This window comes from Bufo gargarizans, chromosome 2 (assembly GCF_014858855.1).
Source record: "Bufo gargarizans isolate SCDJY-AF-19 chromosome 2, ASM1485885v1, whole genome shotgun sequence".
Lineage (NCBI taxonomy): Eukaryota > Metazoa > Chordata > Amphibia > Anura > Bufonidae > Bufo > Bufo gargarizans.
The window spans coordinates 721,663,271-721,682,990 of NC_058081.1; the positions used below are offsets into that span (position 1 = coordinate 721,663,271).

Genomic DNA, 19,720 nt, shown 5'->3' on the forward strand with positions numbered 1-19,720 from the left:
CAGGGAGTTTCGTGTCTGTCTGTCTGTGTACCATGGAAGGTACTGTGTCTCTGTTGCCTGGTGAATATATGGCCCTGCAGCTGGTGGCTGGTGTGTATGAAGGTAGACAGCGGGGGCCACAGCTCTGAGGGGGAGTGAAGTCACAATATTGGAATGAGTGATAGCGAGTGCAATGTCTGCAATACTAACAAACTAACAAGGCAATGTGTGTGAGGTAATGAGTGTGCGTGTATGAAGCTCCAGAAAATGTTATTTGTTAATAAGTTCAAAGACTTGTGTGTGTTAATGTATGGGAAATTTTACTATATGTCTGTTTCTAAGTCTGTTCTACATTGAATGTTATGTCTGTGTGGACCAGGAATGTGACCTTGTGTGTTGCCAAATAGAAAACTGACTAGTAGAGGAAGGTCTCACGGCCAAGTTTACTGTGAGCGAAATCACCTCTACTGATGTGATGATGAGGCCAAATTAAGAGTTAAATCGAGAATGAAAAAAGAATCGTCACAGAGATATAAGGAGGTGTGTGCTCTGGCTTTAGGCCAAAAATTAGTAAAATGATCACAATGTTTCTCACAGGACATTCGGCCATAAATTTAGAGCATTCTGTTCTAGATATAATGAATAACAAATCAAGCTTTAGCATGAAAATAATTAAGTATATGAAATTAGGCCGGACAAAAATGTATGATGAACAGACAAGTAATTATTTTTACATGCCGCTGATACTTCTCTCCTAGATGGCGCTGAGAGACCCTACCACATCCCAGCGGCCATCTTAACTAATCCAATTTCCAGCCTGGCTGCCATCTTAACTAAGGGAACTTCCGGCCGGCCCAGCAGCCATCTTAGTTACTGGTATTTTTTCCTGGTACGGCTTCAAGCACGAGAAAATACACATAGATCTAAGTAGCACTACATAGAGTACTGAACTCAGTAAGTGAAGGATACACAAATACCTATAATTAGGTATTACTGGTAGTATTGTTTATTTTTTTAATTAGATTAAATGGAAATGGCCTCCAGACAGATTCTGTTCTTTCTGTCTTTCATATGATGTTGCTGAAGAATGCTAGCCTTGAGATAAGATGCTGCAGAAGTAGTAAGTAAAGCTAGAACACCTTCCCATTTAATAAAATATAACTTTTAATGATATCTTAAAAACATCTGCACGGATCAAGATACCAGATACATATGGAATACTTATCTCAGAACAATATAATTTTTATTCTGGGTTTACTCACCGTTTGATGAAAAAGCCCATAAATTGCAGGGGACTCTTTGCAGAGACGGACGTAGTGAGGATGTTTACTGATAAACACTTCAGAAAGGCGAAGCATGGGAAACAAATGGAACAACTGATAAATGCCTATTTTTCCCTATGCGTCCGTCCCTAGATCTCAGCCCAGGGGCCTTAATGGTAGGGGTTCACTGTCCTCGTACCTTGTCTGTATATCCTGACATCCCAAAAGCCTGCACTTTGGCTCAAGTCCCCCAGAGGGTCCTGATTGAGGGACAGTGAGTGACAGTCTCCATCGTGAAACTGAAGGTAAGTATATATGGTCCCCTGACAAACCGGTCTTAATACTTATCGACTGGGGAAACGCTGTGTCAGGATTTTTGTTTTTATTTCCAAATTTACCAATATTTGTTGTTTTTTTCATCTAGTGGTATACCTATTATATATTCAGCATTATTCAGTATGTTGATTTTACTTTGTGCCCCAGTGCTAAAATAGGGCTCTACAGGGATATACAGTCAAGGTATGAGGACAGGGAACCCCTACAATTATGGGTGTCTCTGGGCTGAGATCTAGGGAGGAACAGATAGGGAAAAATAGGAATTCATAAGTTGTTCCATTTGTTTCCCATGCTTCGCCTTTCTGAAGTGTTTATCAGTAGGGATGAGCGAACCCGAACTGTATAGTTCGGGTTCGTACCGAATTTTGGGGTGTTCTTGACACAGACCCAAACCCGAACATTTATGTAAAAGTTTGGGTTCGGTGTTCAACGCTTTCTTGGCCCTTTTTGAAAGGCTGCAAAGCACCCAATCAACAAGCGTCATACTACTTGCCCCAAGAGGCCATCACAGCCATAACTACTATTGGCATGGCTGTGATTGGCCAGTGCAGCACGTGACCCAGCCTCTATTTAAGCTGGAGTCACGTAGCGCCACCCGTCACTCTGCTCTGATCAGTGTAGGGAGAGGATGCAGCTGCTGCTGTTAGGGAGAGATTAGGCAGTGATTTACTCTTCAAAAATACTTAATCAAGTGATCGATCTACAGCTGTGTATCATTCAACCTCTGCTATTTAATTGCTCATTGTTTTTAGGATGCCCAGACTGTTTTTCTGTCACTTTTTTCTGGTGTGATCGGCGGCCATTTTGTGTCTTGTGGTGCGCCAGCACAAGCTGCCACTAAGTCCATTTAACCATCAATAGTGTTTTTTTTTTTTTTTTTGCTATATCCTACATCAGGGGATTGGCTGTGCTTGTTATTTTATTGAGGGGTGAAATACAATTGCCAAAATAGCAGTACCCTAAATCTGGTGTTTCAGCTGTGGCTAGCCAAGTGTAATACTGTCTGCTGTCTGGCAAAGGATATAGTTTGTTCTGGGTTTACATTCAATTCCCAAATTAGCAATTCCCTAAGTCAGTGGTTTCTGCTGTATCAGGCCAAGTTTAAATCTATCCATAAAAGGGTATATTAGATTGAAGGTGCGGATAGGGTCATCCTCAATAACTTCACACGCTACCGTGCATTTCCAAGTCTAATTCTGTCCGTAAACGTATACCTGTCATCCAGCACCTAAATAATAGGCCTACAATTTATATTCAGCTAAATCTGTGGTTACTGCTGTGCCTGTATTAGTGTAATACGGTACCTAAATAGCCAGATAGTGTTAGGTGTCTGTAAAAAAAGGCCTGAATTTGAATTCAATACATTGGGCCAATTTTTTTTTTTCTTATTGTGGTGAACGGTAACAATGAGGAAAACATCTAGTAAGGGACGCGGATGCGGACATGGTCGTGGTGGTGTTAGTGGACCCTCTGGTGCTGGGAGAGGACGTGGTCGTTCTGCCACAGCCACACGTCCTAGTGTACCAACTACCTCAGGTCCCAGTAGCCGCCAAAATTTACAGCGATATTTGGTGGGGCCCAATGCCGTTCTAAGGATGGTAAGGCCTGAGCAGGTACTCGCATTAGTCAATTGGGTGGCCGACAGTGGATCCAGCACGTTCACATTATCTCCCACCCAGTCTTCTGCAGAAAGCGCACAGATGGCGCCTGAAAACCAAGCCCATCAGTCTGTCACATCACCCCCATGCATATCAGGAAAACTGTCTGAGCCTCAAGTTATGCAGCAGTCTCTTATGCTGTTTGAAGACTCTGCTGGCAGGGTTTCCCAAGGGCATCCACCTAGCCCTTCCCCAGCGGTGGAAGACATAGAATGCACTGACGCACAACCACCTATGTTTCCTGATAATGAGGACATGGGAATACCACCTCAGCACGTCTCTGATGATGACGAAACACAGGTGCCTACTGCTGCGTCTTTCTGCAGTGTGCAGACTGAACAGGAGGTCAGGGATAAAGACTGGGTGGAAGACGATGCAGGGGACGATGAGGTCCTAGACCCCAGATGGAATGAAGGTCGTGCCACTGACTTTCACAGTTCGGAGGAAGAGGCAGTGGTGAGACCGAGCCAACAGCGTAGCAAGAGAGGGAGCAGTGGGCAAAAGCAGAATACCCGCCGCTAAGAGACTCCGCCTGCTACTGACCGCCGCCATCTGGGACCGAGCACCCCAAAGGCAGCTTCAAGGAGTTCCCTGGCATGGCACTTCTTCAAACAATGTGCTGACGACAAGACCCGAGTGGTGTGCACGCTGTGCCATCAGAGCCTGAAGCGAGGCATTAACGTTCTGAACCATAGCACAACCTGCATAACCAGGCACCTGCATGCAAAGCATGAACTGCAGTGGAGTAAACACCTTATAAACAAGGAAGTCACTCAGGCTCCCCCTCCTCCATCTTCTGCTGCTGCCGCCTCGGCCTCTTCTGCTGATGCCGCCTCGGCCTCTTCTGCTGCTGCCGCCTCGTCCTCTTCCTCCACCTCTGGAGGAACGTTGGCACCTGCCGCCCAGCAAACAGGGGATGTACCACCAACACCACCACCTCCGTCACCAGTCATCTCAACCATGTCACACGGCAGCGTTCAGCTCTCCATCTCACAAACATTTCAGAGAAAGCGTAAATTCCCACCTAGCCACCCTCGATCCCTGGCCCTGAATGCCAGCATTTCTAAACTGGCCTATGAAATTCTCTACTGGCCTATGAAATGCTGTCATTTAGGCTGGTGGACACAGACAGCTTCAACAGCTCATGTCGCTTGCTGTTCCACAGTATGTTGTTCCCAGCCACCACTACTTCTCCAAGAGAGCCGTGCCTTCCCTGCACAACCAAGTATCCGATCTAATCAAGTGTGCACTGCGCAACGCCATCTGTGGCAAGGTCCACCTTTTCACAGATACGTGGACCAGTAAGCACGGCCGGGGATGCTATATCTCCCTAACTGCACACTGGCTAAATGTAGTGGCGGCTGGGCCCCAGGCGGAGAGCTGTTTGGCGCACGTCCTTCCGCCGCCAAGGATCGCAGGGCAACATTATTTGCCCCCTGTTGCGTCCTCCTTCTACTCGGCTTCCTCCTCCTCTTCTTCCACCTTCTCGTCCAGTCAGCCACACACCTTCACCACCAACTTCAGCACAGCCCGGGGTAAACGTCAGCAGGCCGTTCTGAAACTCATATGTTTGGGGGACAGGCCCCACACCGCACAGGAGTTGTGGCGGGGTATAGAACAACAGACCGACGAGTGGTTGCTGCCGGTGAGCCTCAAGCCCGGCCTGGTGGTGTGCGATAATGGGCGAAATCTCGTTGCAGCTCTGGGACTAGCCGGTTTGACGCACATCCCTTGCCTGGTGCATGTGCTGAATTTGGTGGTGCAGAAATTCATTCACAACTATCCCGACATGTCAGAGCTGCTGCATAAAGTGCGGGCCGTCTGTTCGCGCTTCCGGCGTTCACATCCTGCCGCTGCTCGCCTGTCTGCGCTACAGCGTAACTTCGGCCTTCCCGCTCACCGCCTCATATGCGACGTGCCCACCAGGTAGAACTCAACCTAGCACATGCTGGACAGACTGTGCGAGCAGCAGCAGGCCATAAGGGAGTTTCAGAAGCAGCACACATGGGTCAGTCGCACTGCGGAATAGCACCAATTCACCACCAATGACTGGGCCTCCATGCGAGACCTGTGTGCCCTGTTGCGCTGTTTTGAGTACTCCACCAACATGGCCAGTGGCGATGACGCCGTTATCAGCGTTACAATACCACTTCTATGTCTCCTTGAGAAAACACTTAGGGCGATGATGGAAGAGGAGGTGGCCCAGGAGGTGGAGAAGCAGGAAGAGGGGTCATTTTTAGCACTTTCAGGCCAGTCTCTTCGAAGTGACTCAGAGGGAGGTTTTTTGACAACAGCAGAGGCCAGGTACAAATGTGGCCAGCCAGGGCCCACTACTGGAGGACGATGAGGACGAGGATGAGGAGGAGGTGGAGGAGGATGAGGATGAAGCATGGTCACAGCGGGGTGGCACCCAACGCAGCTCGGGCCCATCACTGGTGCGTGGCTGGGGGGAAACGCAGGACGATGACGATACGCCTCCCACAGAGGACAGCTTGTCCTTACCTCTGGGCAGCCTGGCACACATGAGCGACTACATGCTGCAGTGCCTGCGCAACGACAGCAGAGTTGCCCACATTTTAACGTGTGCGGACTACTGGGTTGCCACCCTGCTGGATCCACTGTACAAAGACAATGTGCCCACCTTACTTCCTGCACTGGAGCATGATAGGAAGATGCGCGAGTACAAGCACACGTTGGTAGACGCGCTACTGAGAGCATTCCCAAATGTCACAGGGGAACAAGTGGAAGCCCAAGGCGAAGGCAGAGGAGAAGCAAGAGGTCGCCAACGCAGCTGTGTCACGGCCAGCTCCTCTGAGGGCAGGGTTAGCATGGCCGAGATGTGGAAAAGCTTTGTCAACACGCCACAGCTAAGTGCACCACTACCTGATACGGAACGTGTTAGCAGGAGGCAACATTTCACTAACATGGTGGAACAGTACGTGTGCACACCCCTCCACGTTCTGACTGATGGTTCGGCCCCATTCAACTTCTGGGTCTCTAAATTGTCCACGTGGCCAGAGCTAGCCTTTTATGCCTTGGAGGTGCTGGCCTGCCCGGCGGCCAACGTTTTGTCTGAATGTGTATTCAGCACGGCAGGGGGCGTCATTACAGACAAACGCAGTCGCCTGTCTACAGCCAATGTGGACAAGCTGATGTTCATAAAAATGAACCAGGCATGGATCCCACAGAACCTGTCCATCCCTTGTGTAAATTAGACATTAACTACCTCCCCTTAACCATATATTATTGTACTCCAGGGCACCTCCTCATTCAATCCTAATTTTATTTTGATTTTACCATTATATTGCGGGGCAACCCAAAGTTGAATGAACCTCTCCTCTGTCTGGGTGCCGGGGCCTAAAAATATCTGACAGTGGCCTGTTCCAGTGTTGGGTGACGTGACGCATGATTCTCTGCTATGACATGAAGCCTGAATCTCTGCTATGGGACCTCTCTCCTCTGTCTGGGTGCCGGGGCCTATATTATATGACAATGGACTGTTCCAATGTTGGATGTCGTGAAGCATGATTCTCTGCTATGACATGAAGACTGATTCTCTGCTGACATGAAGCCTGAATCTCTGTTATGGGACCTCTCTCCTCTGCCTGGGTGCCGGGGCCTAAATGTATGACAATGGACTGTTCCAGTGGTGGGTGACGTGAAGCCTGATTCTCTGCTTTGACATGAAGACTGATTCTCTGCTGACATGAAGCCTGAATCTCTGTTATGGGACCTCTCTCCTCTGTCTGGGTGTCGGGGCCTAAATATATGCCAATGGACTGTTGCAGTGGTGGGTGACGTGAAGCCTGATTCTCTGCTATGACATGAAGACTGATTCTCTGCTATGGGACCTCTCTCCAATTGATATTGGTTAATTTTTATTTATTTTATTTATTTATTTATTTATTTATTATTATTTATTTCCCTAACCACATTTGTTTGCAGGGGATTTAACTACATTTTGCTGCCTTTTGCAGCCCTCTAGCCCTTTCCTGGGCTGTTTTACAGCTTTTTTTGTGCCGAAAAGTTCGGGTCCCCATTGACTTCAATAGGGTTCGGGTTCGGGACAAAGTTCGGGTCGGGTTCGGATCCCGAACCCAAACATTTCCGGGATGTTCGGCCGAACTTCTCGAACCCGAACATCCAGGTGTTCGCTCAACTCAACTCAATATTTACCACATGACAAATGATATGAGCTTGAATAATAGTCTCCATTGCTTGGTGTGAAAAACTTGTGGAAGCTTACGAAGCAATGCTGGGGAATTGATGAATGTGAATAACTAATATGTATTGTACTTACGGTCAACATTAAGATGAATGAGTTTTTGAATTGTGTTCCCCCAGGAGTTTGTAATCTCACATGTGATGGTTTCCTGGTCATCTTCTATAGATGGGGTAAAGGTAATTGTAGATAAATTCGTCCAGATTCCAGCCACATTACTCTTCTTCCACAGGAAAGCTAAAGATTTCACAGGGCAATTTCTTGGAGGAGCGCAGGTCAAAGTCTTATTTACACCAACAATCAATGTTCCAAAATCTGAGATGACTGGTTCTTCTGTAAAACCTACATGAGGGTAGAAGATGTTTATATATATATTTTTTTTTATCAAATATCTGTTTATTGTTTTGTTTTTTTCGAAAATAAGAAACATATGCACAATATGCAGTCATAAAGGATAATGCAAAATTACAAATTCACTTTTACATATTTGTACAAACATAGGAAAAGGAATAACAATCCCTCGTCAAAGCGTGAGGATGAGGGCAATACCTGAATAAGAGGGACAGGCAATTACTCTGGTAGAATTGACCGGACTTATAGCCCCTTGAATATTGCGTTTATTCTTGTATGAAGTCCTGCAGGCCAAGACGGGAGTAAAACAACTTGAACTCACAGAGGGGGGGAGGGAGTACCCTCTGTGTAAGATAAAACGTAACTCAGGCTGAACTCAGTGCAGCTCTTTAGAGAATATCCAGGTGTAGTTTATGATTATAAGCTCATGTGTGATAGAAGGCTTAAGGCGCCTCCTTCAACTTATGATTCTTTGTATTTAATCCATGGTTTCCATAACCGCAAGAATTTGACGTGGGATCTATTTGCCCAACTGCTGAGTTCTTCCATGAGGCATAATTGGTTCACTTTTATTTCCCATTGGGGGATGGTAGGAGGATCCGAGTCAAGCCAATGCAGTGGAATAAGAGACCTAGCAGCGTGAACGAGCCAGGTGGGGAGGTCAAAAGGTTTAGGAGACCAGCTCTTGGATGGCAACCATAATAGTACTGAGGTAGGAGTAAGCTGGAAGGAAGTGCCACATATTTGATTTATTTTTGTTTCAATAGCGGACCAGAAACTGGTGATTAATGGGCAGAACCAAAATATGTGTCCCAGGGTGCCTATATGTCTGTTGCACCGCCAACATTTATTAGTTTTTGATAAGCCCATTAAATAGAGTTTACTGGGGTCGTTATACCATCTGACCATCGTTTTATAGGAATGTTCCTGTATTTTTACGCATCTAGAAAATCCGTGGGATCTTAGATGTATTTGGTTAATTTCTGCTGCATTGAATGATGTCCCCAGATCTCTCTCCCATTGATTGATGTATGCGGGTTTAGTAGTTTGCTGTAAACTCAATAGGTTCCTATAGATATTGGAGACTACGCGTTTAGTTGATGTTTGACCTTGTACTAGTTTTTCGAACCAAGTACTTTCTTTAATTATTTTATATTTATCTTGTAGTTTGGAACATGTGTCTTTGAAAATTTTTAAGTCTAGGAAATTGGCATGTTTCAGGCGGATGGCGCAGAATGTATTTAATGATGAAGTTGTATTTGTCTGAGACAGTTTCCTCCGTATCTAAGTTTTTAAATAAATGCCAAAAATCAGGAGGATCGGGGATTTTGGGATAAATCAAGTACGGGCTTAATGTCGAAGGTGATGTTTATATAGTTTTGTAATGGGTTTATCAGTTTCTTGAAGAGGTTGGATTTCAGTTTGCTACTAAAGGTTTGGATGGTGGGAAAAAGTCTAATGTGCTGGAGAAAGAACTTAGGAGATGCACCTAAATTAGAAAAATTGCCAGAGGATTTAGAAGCCAGAACTACAGTGATCAGCATATCTTTCATTTTCACTTTTATGTTTAAAGAATATGTACACCTTCGGAAGCAATTTATTTTTATAATTGCACGTTACACATTTTTGGCTAAAAATATTTTTTTTTCAATTGGCGTTTATTAAAAATATTGATCTGTTCTGTCAGAAATGGTTAACTGTTTTTCTAGCTGTGTGACTGGTACATTACTTTCACTTCTACTTAGTGCTAGTCATCTAATAAACCTTATCTCTAAACTACTGAGAGGTCATAAACACTTAATTAGGCCACATTCTTCTGAGCAAGAACTGAGCTATGAGTGTGTTTATAATGTCAGAGTGCAGAGGTAAGGAGCTCATCAGCTCCTGGTCTGATGGAAAAGACAGAAAACCCAGCATGTCAGCACTGAACAGAAAAAAGGATGCCATATTTTTAATAAAGACCAATAAAAAAAAAAAGCTCAAAATGAGTACAATGCAATAATTTGCCACCAAAGGTGTACATAGTCTTTAACCGCCTCCGGACCGCCTAACGCAGGAGCGTGGTCTGGAGGCAGCTGTCTCAGGCAGAGAGACGAATTGGTGCGTCATCTCGCGAGACTTCCTGTGAACGCGCGTACACAGGCGCGCGCGTTCACAGGATCGGCAGGTAAGCGAGTGGATCTACAGCATGCCAGCGGCGATCGTTCTCTCGCAGGCTTTAGATGCGATTTTTTTAACCCCTAACAGGTATATTAGACGCTGTTTTGATAACAGCGTCTAATATACCTGCTACCTGGTACTCTGGTGGTCCCTTTTGCTTGGATCAACCACCAAAGGACACAGGCAGCTCAGTAATAAGTAGCACGAATCACCACACTAAACTACACCCCCCCTGTCACTTATTAACCCCTAATTAACCCCTGATCACCCCATATAGACTCCCTGATCACCCCCCTGTCATTGATTACCCCCCTGTCATTGATCAACCCCCTGTAAGGCTCCATTCAGACGTCCATATGTGTTTTACGGACCCACGGATCCATGGATCGGATCCGCAAAACACATACGGACATCTGAATGAAGCCTTACAGGGGGGTGATCAATGACAGGGTGGTGATCACCCCATATAGACTCCCTGATCACCCCCCTGTCATTGATCACCCCCCTGTAAGGCACAAGTTAGCGGAAATTGTTTTTTGTTTTGTTTTGTTCTTTCTTACAAAGTCTCATATTCCACTAACTTGTATCAAAAATAAAATCTCACATGAACTCACCATACCCCTCATGGAATCCAAATGCATAAAATGTTTTAGACATTTATATTCCAGACTTCTTCTCACGATTTAGGGCCCCTAAAATGCCAGGGCAGTATAAATACCCCACATGTGACCCCATTTCGGAAAGAAGACACCCCAAAGTATTCGCTGAGGGGCATATTGAGTCCATGAAAGATTTAACTTTTTGTCCCAAGTTAGCGGAAAGGGAGACTTTGTGAGAAAAAAAAAAATCTATTTCCGCTAACTTGTGCACAAAAAAAAATCTTCTATGAACTCGTCATGCCCCTCATTAAATACCTTGGGGTGTCTTCTTTCCAAAATGGGATCACATGTGGGGTATTTATACTGCCCTGGCATTTTAGGGGCCCTAAAGAGTGAGAAGAAGTCTGGGATCCAAATGTCTAAAAATGCCCTCCTAAAAGGAATTTAGGCCCCTTTGCGCATCTAGGCTGCAAACAAGTGTCACACATGTGGTATCACCGTACTCAGGAGAAGCTGGACAATGTGTTTTGGAGTGTCATTTTACATATACCCATGCTGGGTGAGATAAATATCTTGGTCAAATGACAACTTTGTATAAAAAAAATGGGAAAAGTTGTCTTTTGCCGAGATATTTCTTTAACCCAGCATGGATATATGTAAAAAGACACCCCAAAACGTATTGCCCAACTTCTTCTGAGTACGGCGATACCACATGTGTGACACTTTTTTGCAGCCTAGGTGGGCAAAGTGGGGTCACTTGTGGGGTAGTTATACTGCCCTGACATTTTAGGGGCCCTAATGTGTGAGAAGTAGTTTAAAATCAAAAGTGTAAAAAATGCCCTGTGAAATCCTAAAAGTGCTCTTTGGAATGTGGGCCCCTTTGCCCACCTAACTTGTGACAAAAAATAAAAACTTCCATGAACTCACTATGCCAATCAGCGAATACCTTAGGGTGTCTACTTTCTGAAATGTGGTCATTTGTGGGGTTTTTCTACTGTCTGGGCATTGTAGAACCTCAGGAAACATGACAGGTGCTTAGAAAGTCAGAGCTGCTTCAAAAAGCAGAAATTCACATTTTTGTACCATAGTTTGTAAACCCTTTTTTTTACCCAAATATTTTTTTTTATCAAAGAGATGTAGAACAATAAATTTAGAGAAAAATTTATATATAGATGTGTTCTTAAAAAAAAAAATTACAACTGAAAGTGAAAAATGTCATATTTTTGCAAAAAATTCGTAAAATTTCGATTAATAACAAAAAAAGTTAAAATGTCAGCAGCAATGAAATGCCACCAAATGAAAGCTCTATTAGTGAGAAGAAAAGGAGGTAAAATTCATTTAGGTGGTAAGTTGCATGACCGAGCAATAAACGGTGAAAGTAGTGTAGTGCAGAATTGTAAAAAGTGGTCTGGTCATTAAGGGGGTTTAAGCTAGGGGAGCTGAGGTGGTTAAACTAAAGATTTCATGAAATTCATTTTGAGCCTAAATCGTAGGTGCTCCAATGGGCCTGAAAAGTGGTATATGTGTCATATACCACTTTTCAGGCACATTGGAGCACCTACGATTTGGGCTCAAAATGAATTTCATGAAATCTTTAGTTTAAAGACCATGTAACACCTTTGGTGGCAAATTATTGCATTGTACTCATTTTGAGCTAAAAATGATTTTTTAAATTGGTCTTTATTAAAAATATGGTATCCTTTTTTCTGTACAGTGCTGACATGCTGGGTTTTCTGTCTTTTCCATTAGACCAGGAGCTGATGGGCTCCTTATCTATGCACTCTGTGACTAAGGTCTCCTAGGGCTTTATTCAATTTTGTCTCATTTTTTTTTTTTTTCTTAACCTTTGTCCTCGCCCTTAAGCTCTTTTTTTTGTAAATTCTTTATTTAAGAGAATTTTATAGGCATACAAACATGTACAATTGCAAATTAAAGAGTCTGTTGAGATCTCTGTCCATTCTTTCCAGTAAAAGAGAATTCCCATACAAAATAAGTGCAAGTATTTCAGCAAAATAAGCAGTTACATATTAGTTTCATATGTTCTAAGTAAAATTATGGAAATGACACATCTTTATGGATTCCGTCGGCCAGAATTTTCTGAGGTAAATATATAGTACATAACAAGACAGGTATAACACTTATAAACATTAAAAGAAAGAGAGAAAAAAAAGAATGAACGAACAGGACCATGTGTTGCTAGTTAACTGTTCCTCACCAGCTTCCACCATGACTACTGATAACGTGTGAAGAACATGAAACAGTAATGTGTGTAGGAAGCACTCTCTCAGTAACCAGTGTATGAAAGGTAATATCCAGTAGACAGTAATGTCTATTAACCTCAGATATGCAGTCATAGCCTCATCTCTATGAGAAAAGGCCCATAGAATCCCAGCAGGGTCAGAAGAGGGGAGTGGATTTTATCCCATTAGGAGTGGTATGGCCTTTGTTTCAGATCTCCAAAGTGGCTTTATAAAAGCTCAACCAAGGTTGCCATATCTTTAAAAAGGTAGCTCCGTGTCCTCTGTCCCACCCCACCATTTCCTCCATAAGACATATTTGTTGTACCTTATCCAACCATTCCTCAATAGTTGGAGGTTCTGTACTTCGCCATCTAGTAGGAATGATATACTTAGCTGCTGTAAGTAGGTGTGTAATCAACTTATTAGCACTAGCAGGTCAAAATTTACTCTGTGGCAGCCATAGCATAATGAGGGCTGGGGTAAGGGGTATTGAGCGTTTACAGATTTTATTAATGGTGAGTTCTACCTCTCTCCAAAAGGGGGTTATCTTTGAGCAGTACCACAAATGTGGGATATAGAACCTATTTCATCTTGACATCTCCAACACCTATTTGTGGGAGAAAGGCGTGCTCAATATAGAAAATCAGGAGTTTTATACCATCTAGATAAAACTTTAAAGGGATTATCCTGAAGGCGCACACACACCTGGAAAAACCATGTGAGTACTTGAGTATAAATTTAGCATCTTCTTCTGAAATGGTTATCTGTAGCTCCCTTTCCCATGCCCTCATATAGAGAGGCCTATCAGTAGATAGTTCAAGCACCAACTGGGAGTAGAGAAGTTGTGACGAATACCAGACCTCATGCCCGCTTGACGTCACCTACGTCAAGCTCACGAGGCGCGGTATGTTCACGGGTTACCAAAGCGTGACGTTACGCCCTCCAGAGGAACAGGTAAGGTCAGCTTGGTAAAGTTTACACAGACACCTCCGTTCCACGCTGGCACAGAGAGGCAACAGGCTGAGAGGGCCTTTTCACTGCCGCAATGAAACAGCGCCTTCTCAGACCGGGTATACTGCCACCAACTTCTCGTTTGATGTAAGCACGGTCCACTAACGGGATTATATAGGGTGAGAAACCAACCCACGTTAGCTTATAACTAGGCTGAAACATGGACGTGGGGATTCTTGATTGAGATACAAGATTAAATTAGGGCACACTAGATATAACACAATATACACAGAGAAAATATACAGTAGTCTTAGGTTACCGATACAGGTGATATAGGTACAACAGGGTTAAGCAGAACAATAAGTCAGTTTACCAGATATATAAGTCCTTTGTGTAGTGATGAGTTCTTAGCTGTATTCACGTCGGAGGCAGTGATATCAGCCATTGCAGGTCCCTCTAAACACATTGCATGATGTGACCCCCTTTCAAAAGAAAGACACGCCCGCTTGCTGGCACAAGCCTATTAACCTGAAGCTGGCCCCTCCCGACCTCTGGGAATGGTCCCTCCCTCCCTGCTGATTCTGGCAGCTCAATGACCTACAAAACCCTTTAGGGTTCATAGCTCCAGACCAGAATATCACAGGGGGATGGGTGTTTTTTCTTGAGTATGAAAGGTTTAAACCATAGGAGATATAGTGTCTCCTCACCCATTAGAGCTTTTTCCATATCAACATGTGGTGTATTGTTGTTAGGTTTAGCTAACTCTATCCATCTCTCCAGTTGAATAGCATGTAAATACTTCTGTAGGTCAGGTAATGAGAGATCTCCTTTATTTGTTTTCCTAACTAGAACGGTATATGCCAGGCGAGGCTTTTTGTTAGACCACAAGAAGTTAGTAAATAGACTGCTGAAGTCTGAGAATTATCTTTTGGAAAGGGAGATAGGGAGGCATCTTAGGGTATACAGAATCTGTGTGAGGGCATATGTGGTTAGTAAGTTTTTTCTCCCTAACCATGACAGAAAGGGATTTTGCTCAATCAGGAAGCACGATTTATTTTGGGAACAGAGAAAAGGCTTCCTGCCTTCTACTGTATCTGAAAAATTCATAAGGATCTCAATTCTCCTGCAGGTAGGCCTATTGTTTCGGGGATCCAGTCTATCTGTGACGGTCACGTACACTACACACAGGGGGGAGGATAGTTACCACTGCGCTCCACCCTCACCCCTATCCCTGCCTACTTGTCTTGTAAGTCCTAATGACAAGGGACAACTAGACAGCAGTCCCTAACTTAGGATACGTGCTGGGAAGACAGACAAGACAAATAACGTAACGTGAACAGACCGGGTCAATACCTAGAGAGCTACACAGTACTAAGGAATGAGCAGAGAATAGTCAGGAAAAGTCGAGGTCAAATACCAGGATAGAAACAAAGTACAACAGGAGTCCGCAAAGAATCGTCAGGTGGAAGCCGGGGTCAGCATACCAGAAGAGACGCGCAGTACAGGAGGAGCAGGCAAAGGATCGTCAGGGAACAGGGTCAGGTAGTATTCAGTAGTCCAACAAAATGCCAGGAACCTAGAATTAACAGGCAACCTGTGGCCAGCAGTCTGCCTGTATTTATAGTGGGGAGTAAGGGTCATGTGACGTGGCCAGCGTCACATGACCGACAGACCGACCAGTCGAGCACCGAGTGATCAGCTCGGCGCTTAAGGCAGACCTAGGAGCAGGGAGTCTCCCAGCTAGCAAAGCCGCCCTGGGAACAAGATCAAACACAGATCCTCACTCCCAAAGCTAAGCAGCAGGTCTGCGGCTGATGGGAGACCGAGTGCGCCTTCGGCACCCCGTTACACTATCTCTTCCAATATTTCTCAATTTATTGACTGATGGTTACAACCGTTTATCAAAGAGATTCCATCTTATATTAAAGATAAAACAGACATTATTAAGATCTTACAGAAGTTGGAATGCAAGGATGGCTGGATTCTCGGAGCTGTAGATTTAAGTTAATTATACACAATCATTGACCATAAGCAGGGTATAGAAGCATTAGTGAAACAACTGGGAGGAAATGGAAAATTACCGAGTGATCAGCTTCCATTCTTGATGGAGGGAGTGGATTACATTCTCCACCACAATTATTTTGTTTTTGAAGAAGATTTTTATGTGCAGTTGACTGGTACCGCTATGGGTACTAGATTCGCCCCCAGTTATGCCAATTTATTTCTGGCCAATCGGGAAGAGGAATGCATCCTACCTAAACTGCGGGCTAGTCTGGTGCTCTGGCGACGTTTTATCAACAACATTTTATTCATTTGGCAAGATGGTGAAGAATCCCTTGATATATTTTTGTCAGAGATTAATTCAAATAATAGCGGCCTCATATTTGCACCAAAAATCAGCAAGGAGCAGGTGGAATTTTGGGATCTTAATACTATCAGAAAAGGGTCAAAAATAGCTAGAAACAGTTATATACATTTTACAAGCTGCCATCTTCCACGATGGCTCATGAATATACCAATGGGCCAGTTCAGACGGCTTAAGTGCAATTGTACAGGAAATGAAGAGTTTGAAGAGGAAGCTAAGACGTTAAGCCAGCAATTTATAGATAGAGAATATCCCTTTGAAAATACACTTTGGAAAAGCTCTAGATAAATTGAGGAGTATGGACAGCAGCAATTTTTTTGAAGAAAATGATCCCCCACAAATAGATGAAATACTGAGACTAATATTACCTTTCCATTCCCAATATTATTAAGTGGAAAAAATCATCAAAAAGTATCGGAACATTCTACTTGAGGATAAGATATTAGGTCCCCTTCTGAGTATTGATCCAAAAATCACATATACTATATAAGGCCACTAACTTTGCTTCTACAAAAGTCCCTGCAGTTAAAAAGACAATGACAACACAAAGTGGATCCAATTGGCTATCAACCATGGGTTTCTTTAGATGCGGTCGATGCATAAATTGTAGGACCACCTCTTTTCCTAAAAAAAACCATGGAGGTCAGCTCCACACAAAATTCCTTCAAATTACCAATTAAGGATGCTCTAACATGTAACTCCAGAGATGTGATTTATCTTCTGGAGTGTACATGTAACAAAAAATATATTGGGAGGACAAAAAGAACTTTAAAGAAAAGAGTGGCAGAACATATTTCCAATATCAGAAAGGGTTATAAACTACACTCCCTTTCCAGTCATTTCAAGCAAGTCCATAATTGTGATTCATCTTCTTTTGAGATTCTGTGCATTGGAAAAAGTTAAACTACCTTGGAGAGCGGGAAATCATATTAGACATATGTCTAGACAGGAATCAAGGAGAATTTTTGAGTTTGATTCATTATTACCCAAGGGCCTCAATGCTGAAATTGAATTATTTGGCTTCCTATAATTATGGGGGCGTGTCCTGCGGTGAAGCGAGGTCAAAGTCAGGCTGTTTTTCCAGCATTTTAACCTCCCCTCCCTACAGAACTCTCCCCCCCTTACTTATAATTACATATATTCATTGAATTTAAGTAGGAATACTGAACTGGACACCTATTCTTTTTTTTTTGTATAAACAATTTTTATTGTTTTTTAAATATCAATAGATTGTACATTGCAATAGAAGTACATCATGGAGCAATAGTATTAATAATAATAATAATGTACAATTTTTGGTTATAAACATTACATTTGTATATAGACAAAAAATTATTGTCATTAACATATAATGTTATGTGCATAAAATCAGAACCTAAGTGTTGAACGACGGAATACCTAGATTTAGAACACGAACATGCATAATTAAGTGAAGTTCCTGTATTTTTTCCAGGAAGACCATATATTGAGAAATGTATTTCTGGTTTTCAACTCCCAATGTGAGAGTTCCTCAAGGCGATAAAATTGATCGACTTTAGCTATCCAATGATCTATAGTGGGGATGGATGTCTGGACTCCGCCAGTTCATGGGGATAAGTAAACGTGCCGCTGATATCAGAAAGGAGAAGAGGGTTTTTTTGTGCTTGTCTACCCCTTGTATACCCAAAGAAAGTAACGCTATCTCAGGGGAGATAGGGAAATTGGTATTGCATATGGTGTTACTCAAGTTAAAGATTTTCCCCCACCAGGGTTTTAGCAGGGGGCACTCCCACCAGATATGGAAATATGGAAATAAGAACCCTTATTCTTTTCGCATCTCCAACAATTGTCTGGGATGTTGGGGTAGTATGAGGAGATCTTGTCTGGGGTTCTATACCATCTAGCTAAAACTTTGTATCCGTTCTCTTGCACTCGGACACATCTTGAAAGTTTGTGTGGAGTGATGAAGAGTTTGGTTATTTCGGGTTGGGAGAATTGCCTTCCCAGGTCTTTTTCCCATAGTGCTATTACTGCTGGTTTGACATTCAAGGCGGGAAGGGTCAGCTTCTTATAAAGAACCGATATCAACTTAGAAGGATATGTATTGGACTTCAACATATTTTCGAACCAGTCCAGGTTTTTTTGTAGGTTTAAGGATTTGGCTCTGACGGCAATTTCCTTACTAATATAAGTGAGGAGTAGGGTGTGTGCAGAGGTGATTCCCAGTTTGTTTAAAAGGGACTCTCCAGAGAGGACACATCCGTCTCCGTCCAATAGGTCCGTTACTAGCTTATTGGAAGATCTGATCCCTAAAGGGCATGTGTTTCTCAGCTCTTTTGGAGCTAACGAGATAATATCCCCTACCTGGAGGAGAGGGGAGGGCAGGGGTAGGGCAGAGCAATTGGAGGAGAACCACTTCCAAATCTTCAAAGAAGTGCGAACTATAGGGTTCGGAATAGAGGAAAGGGTAGGAAGTGGGCTGTCCGACAACAACAGGGCCCTAATGGTAGAGGGAAATAAAATATTTTCTAGCGATAGCCACTGTTTGTGACCAGAGGGTCGAAGCCAATCAATCACTCTGTTTAAGTGTATAGCCTTCATATAAAGTTCCGGGTTAGGCAAACCTATCCCCCCAAGGTGTTTGGGTAATGTCAAAGTAGAGAAGGAGATTCTGGGTTTTTTACCCTGTTATATGAATTTTCGGATCTGGGCATTTAAAGACCTAAAAAAGGACCTAGGGATAGCAATAGGAAGGACTTGCAGGAGATAAGTGAGTCTTGGAATTACCAGGGACATTACTAGGTTTTTTCTTCCGAACCAAGATAGATAAGGAAGGTCCAGAGAATCCAGCTGAGCAACAATGGCCTTCAAAAGGGGGGTATAGTTGAGCTGAAACAAATCTGAAAGATGAGAAGTTAATTTGACGCCCAAGTAGGTTAAATGCTTATTGGACCAGTTAAAAGGCGAGTTTAATTGGAGGACTGAAATTTGAGTAGAGGATAAACCTAAATGAAGAATTTGGGATTTTTGGGGGTTGATTTTGAAATTTGAAAGAAGACCGAATCTATTTAAAAGGGATAGTATTAGAGGAATGGACCTTATGGCATTTGTTGTAAGAATAAGCAGATCGTCTGCGAAAGCCGCTAGCTTAAATTCTTTTGGGCCTAATTTTAGTCCACTGATGCCCTCTTCTTGTCTCAAGGCCTGCAAAAGGGTTTCCATCACTAAAACAAATATAAGGGGGGAGAGGGGGCATCCTTGACGAGTTCCATTTTTGATAAAAAACCGGGCAGAAATGAGATTATTGACCAAGACTGAAGCAGAGGAGTTTGTGTATATTGCAAAAACCGCATTGATGTATGGGGTGGGAAATTGGAATTCATATAGGGTATGTCTTATGTAAGACCAGTCTATTCGATCAAATGCTTTTTCAGCATCGGTGCCTAACAGAACCAAGGGCCTTTTTTTGTGAGTGGCATAGAAGAGGGCATCAAGAACTTTCGTAGTGTTGTCTTTCCCCTCTCGACCCTTCACAAATCCCACCTGATCAGAGTGGATTAAGTTAGGGAGGAAGGATTGGAGTCTAGTGGCCAACATTTTTGCTAAGATTTTCAAGTC

At 43.4% G+C, this 19,720-nt stretch overlaps 1 protein-coding gene across 1 annotated transcript in view; it reads right to left on the reverse strand.

The window, feature by feature from the left end:
• The window catches only part of LOC122926363, a 504,077-nt gene that overhangs the window by 202,290 nt on the left and 282,067 nt on the right, over nucleotides 1-19,720 (reverse strand). Inside the window, exon 8 of the mRNA XM_044277738.1 lies at nucleotides 7,536-7,799. Coding sequence (XP_044133673.1) covers nucleotides 7,536-7,799 — 264 coding nt within the window. The remainder of the gene's footprint in view (nucleotides 1-7,535; nucleotides 7,800-19,720) is intronic.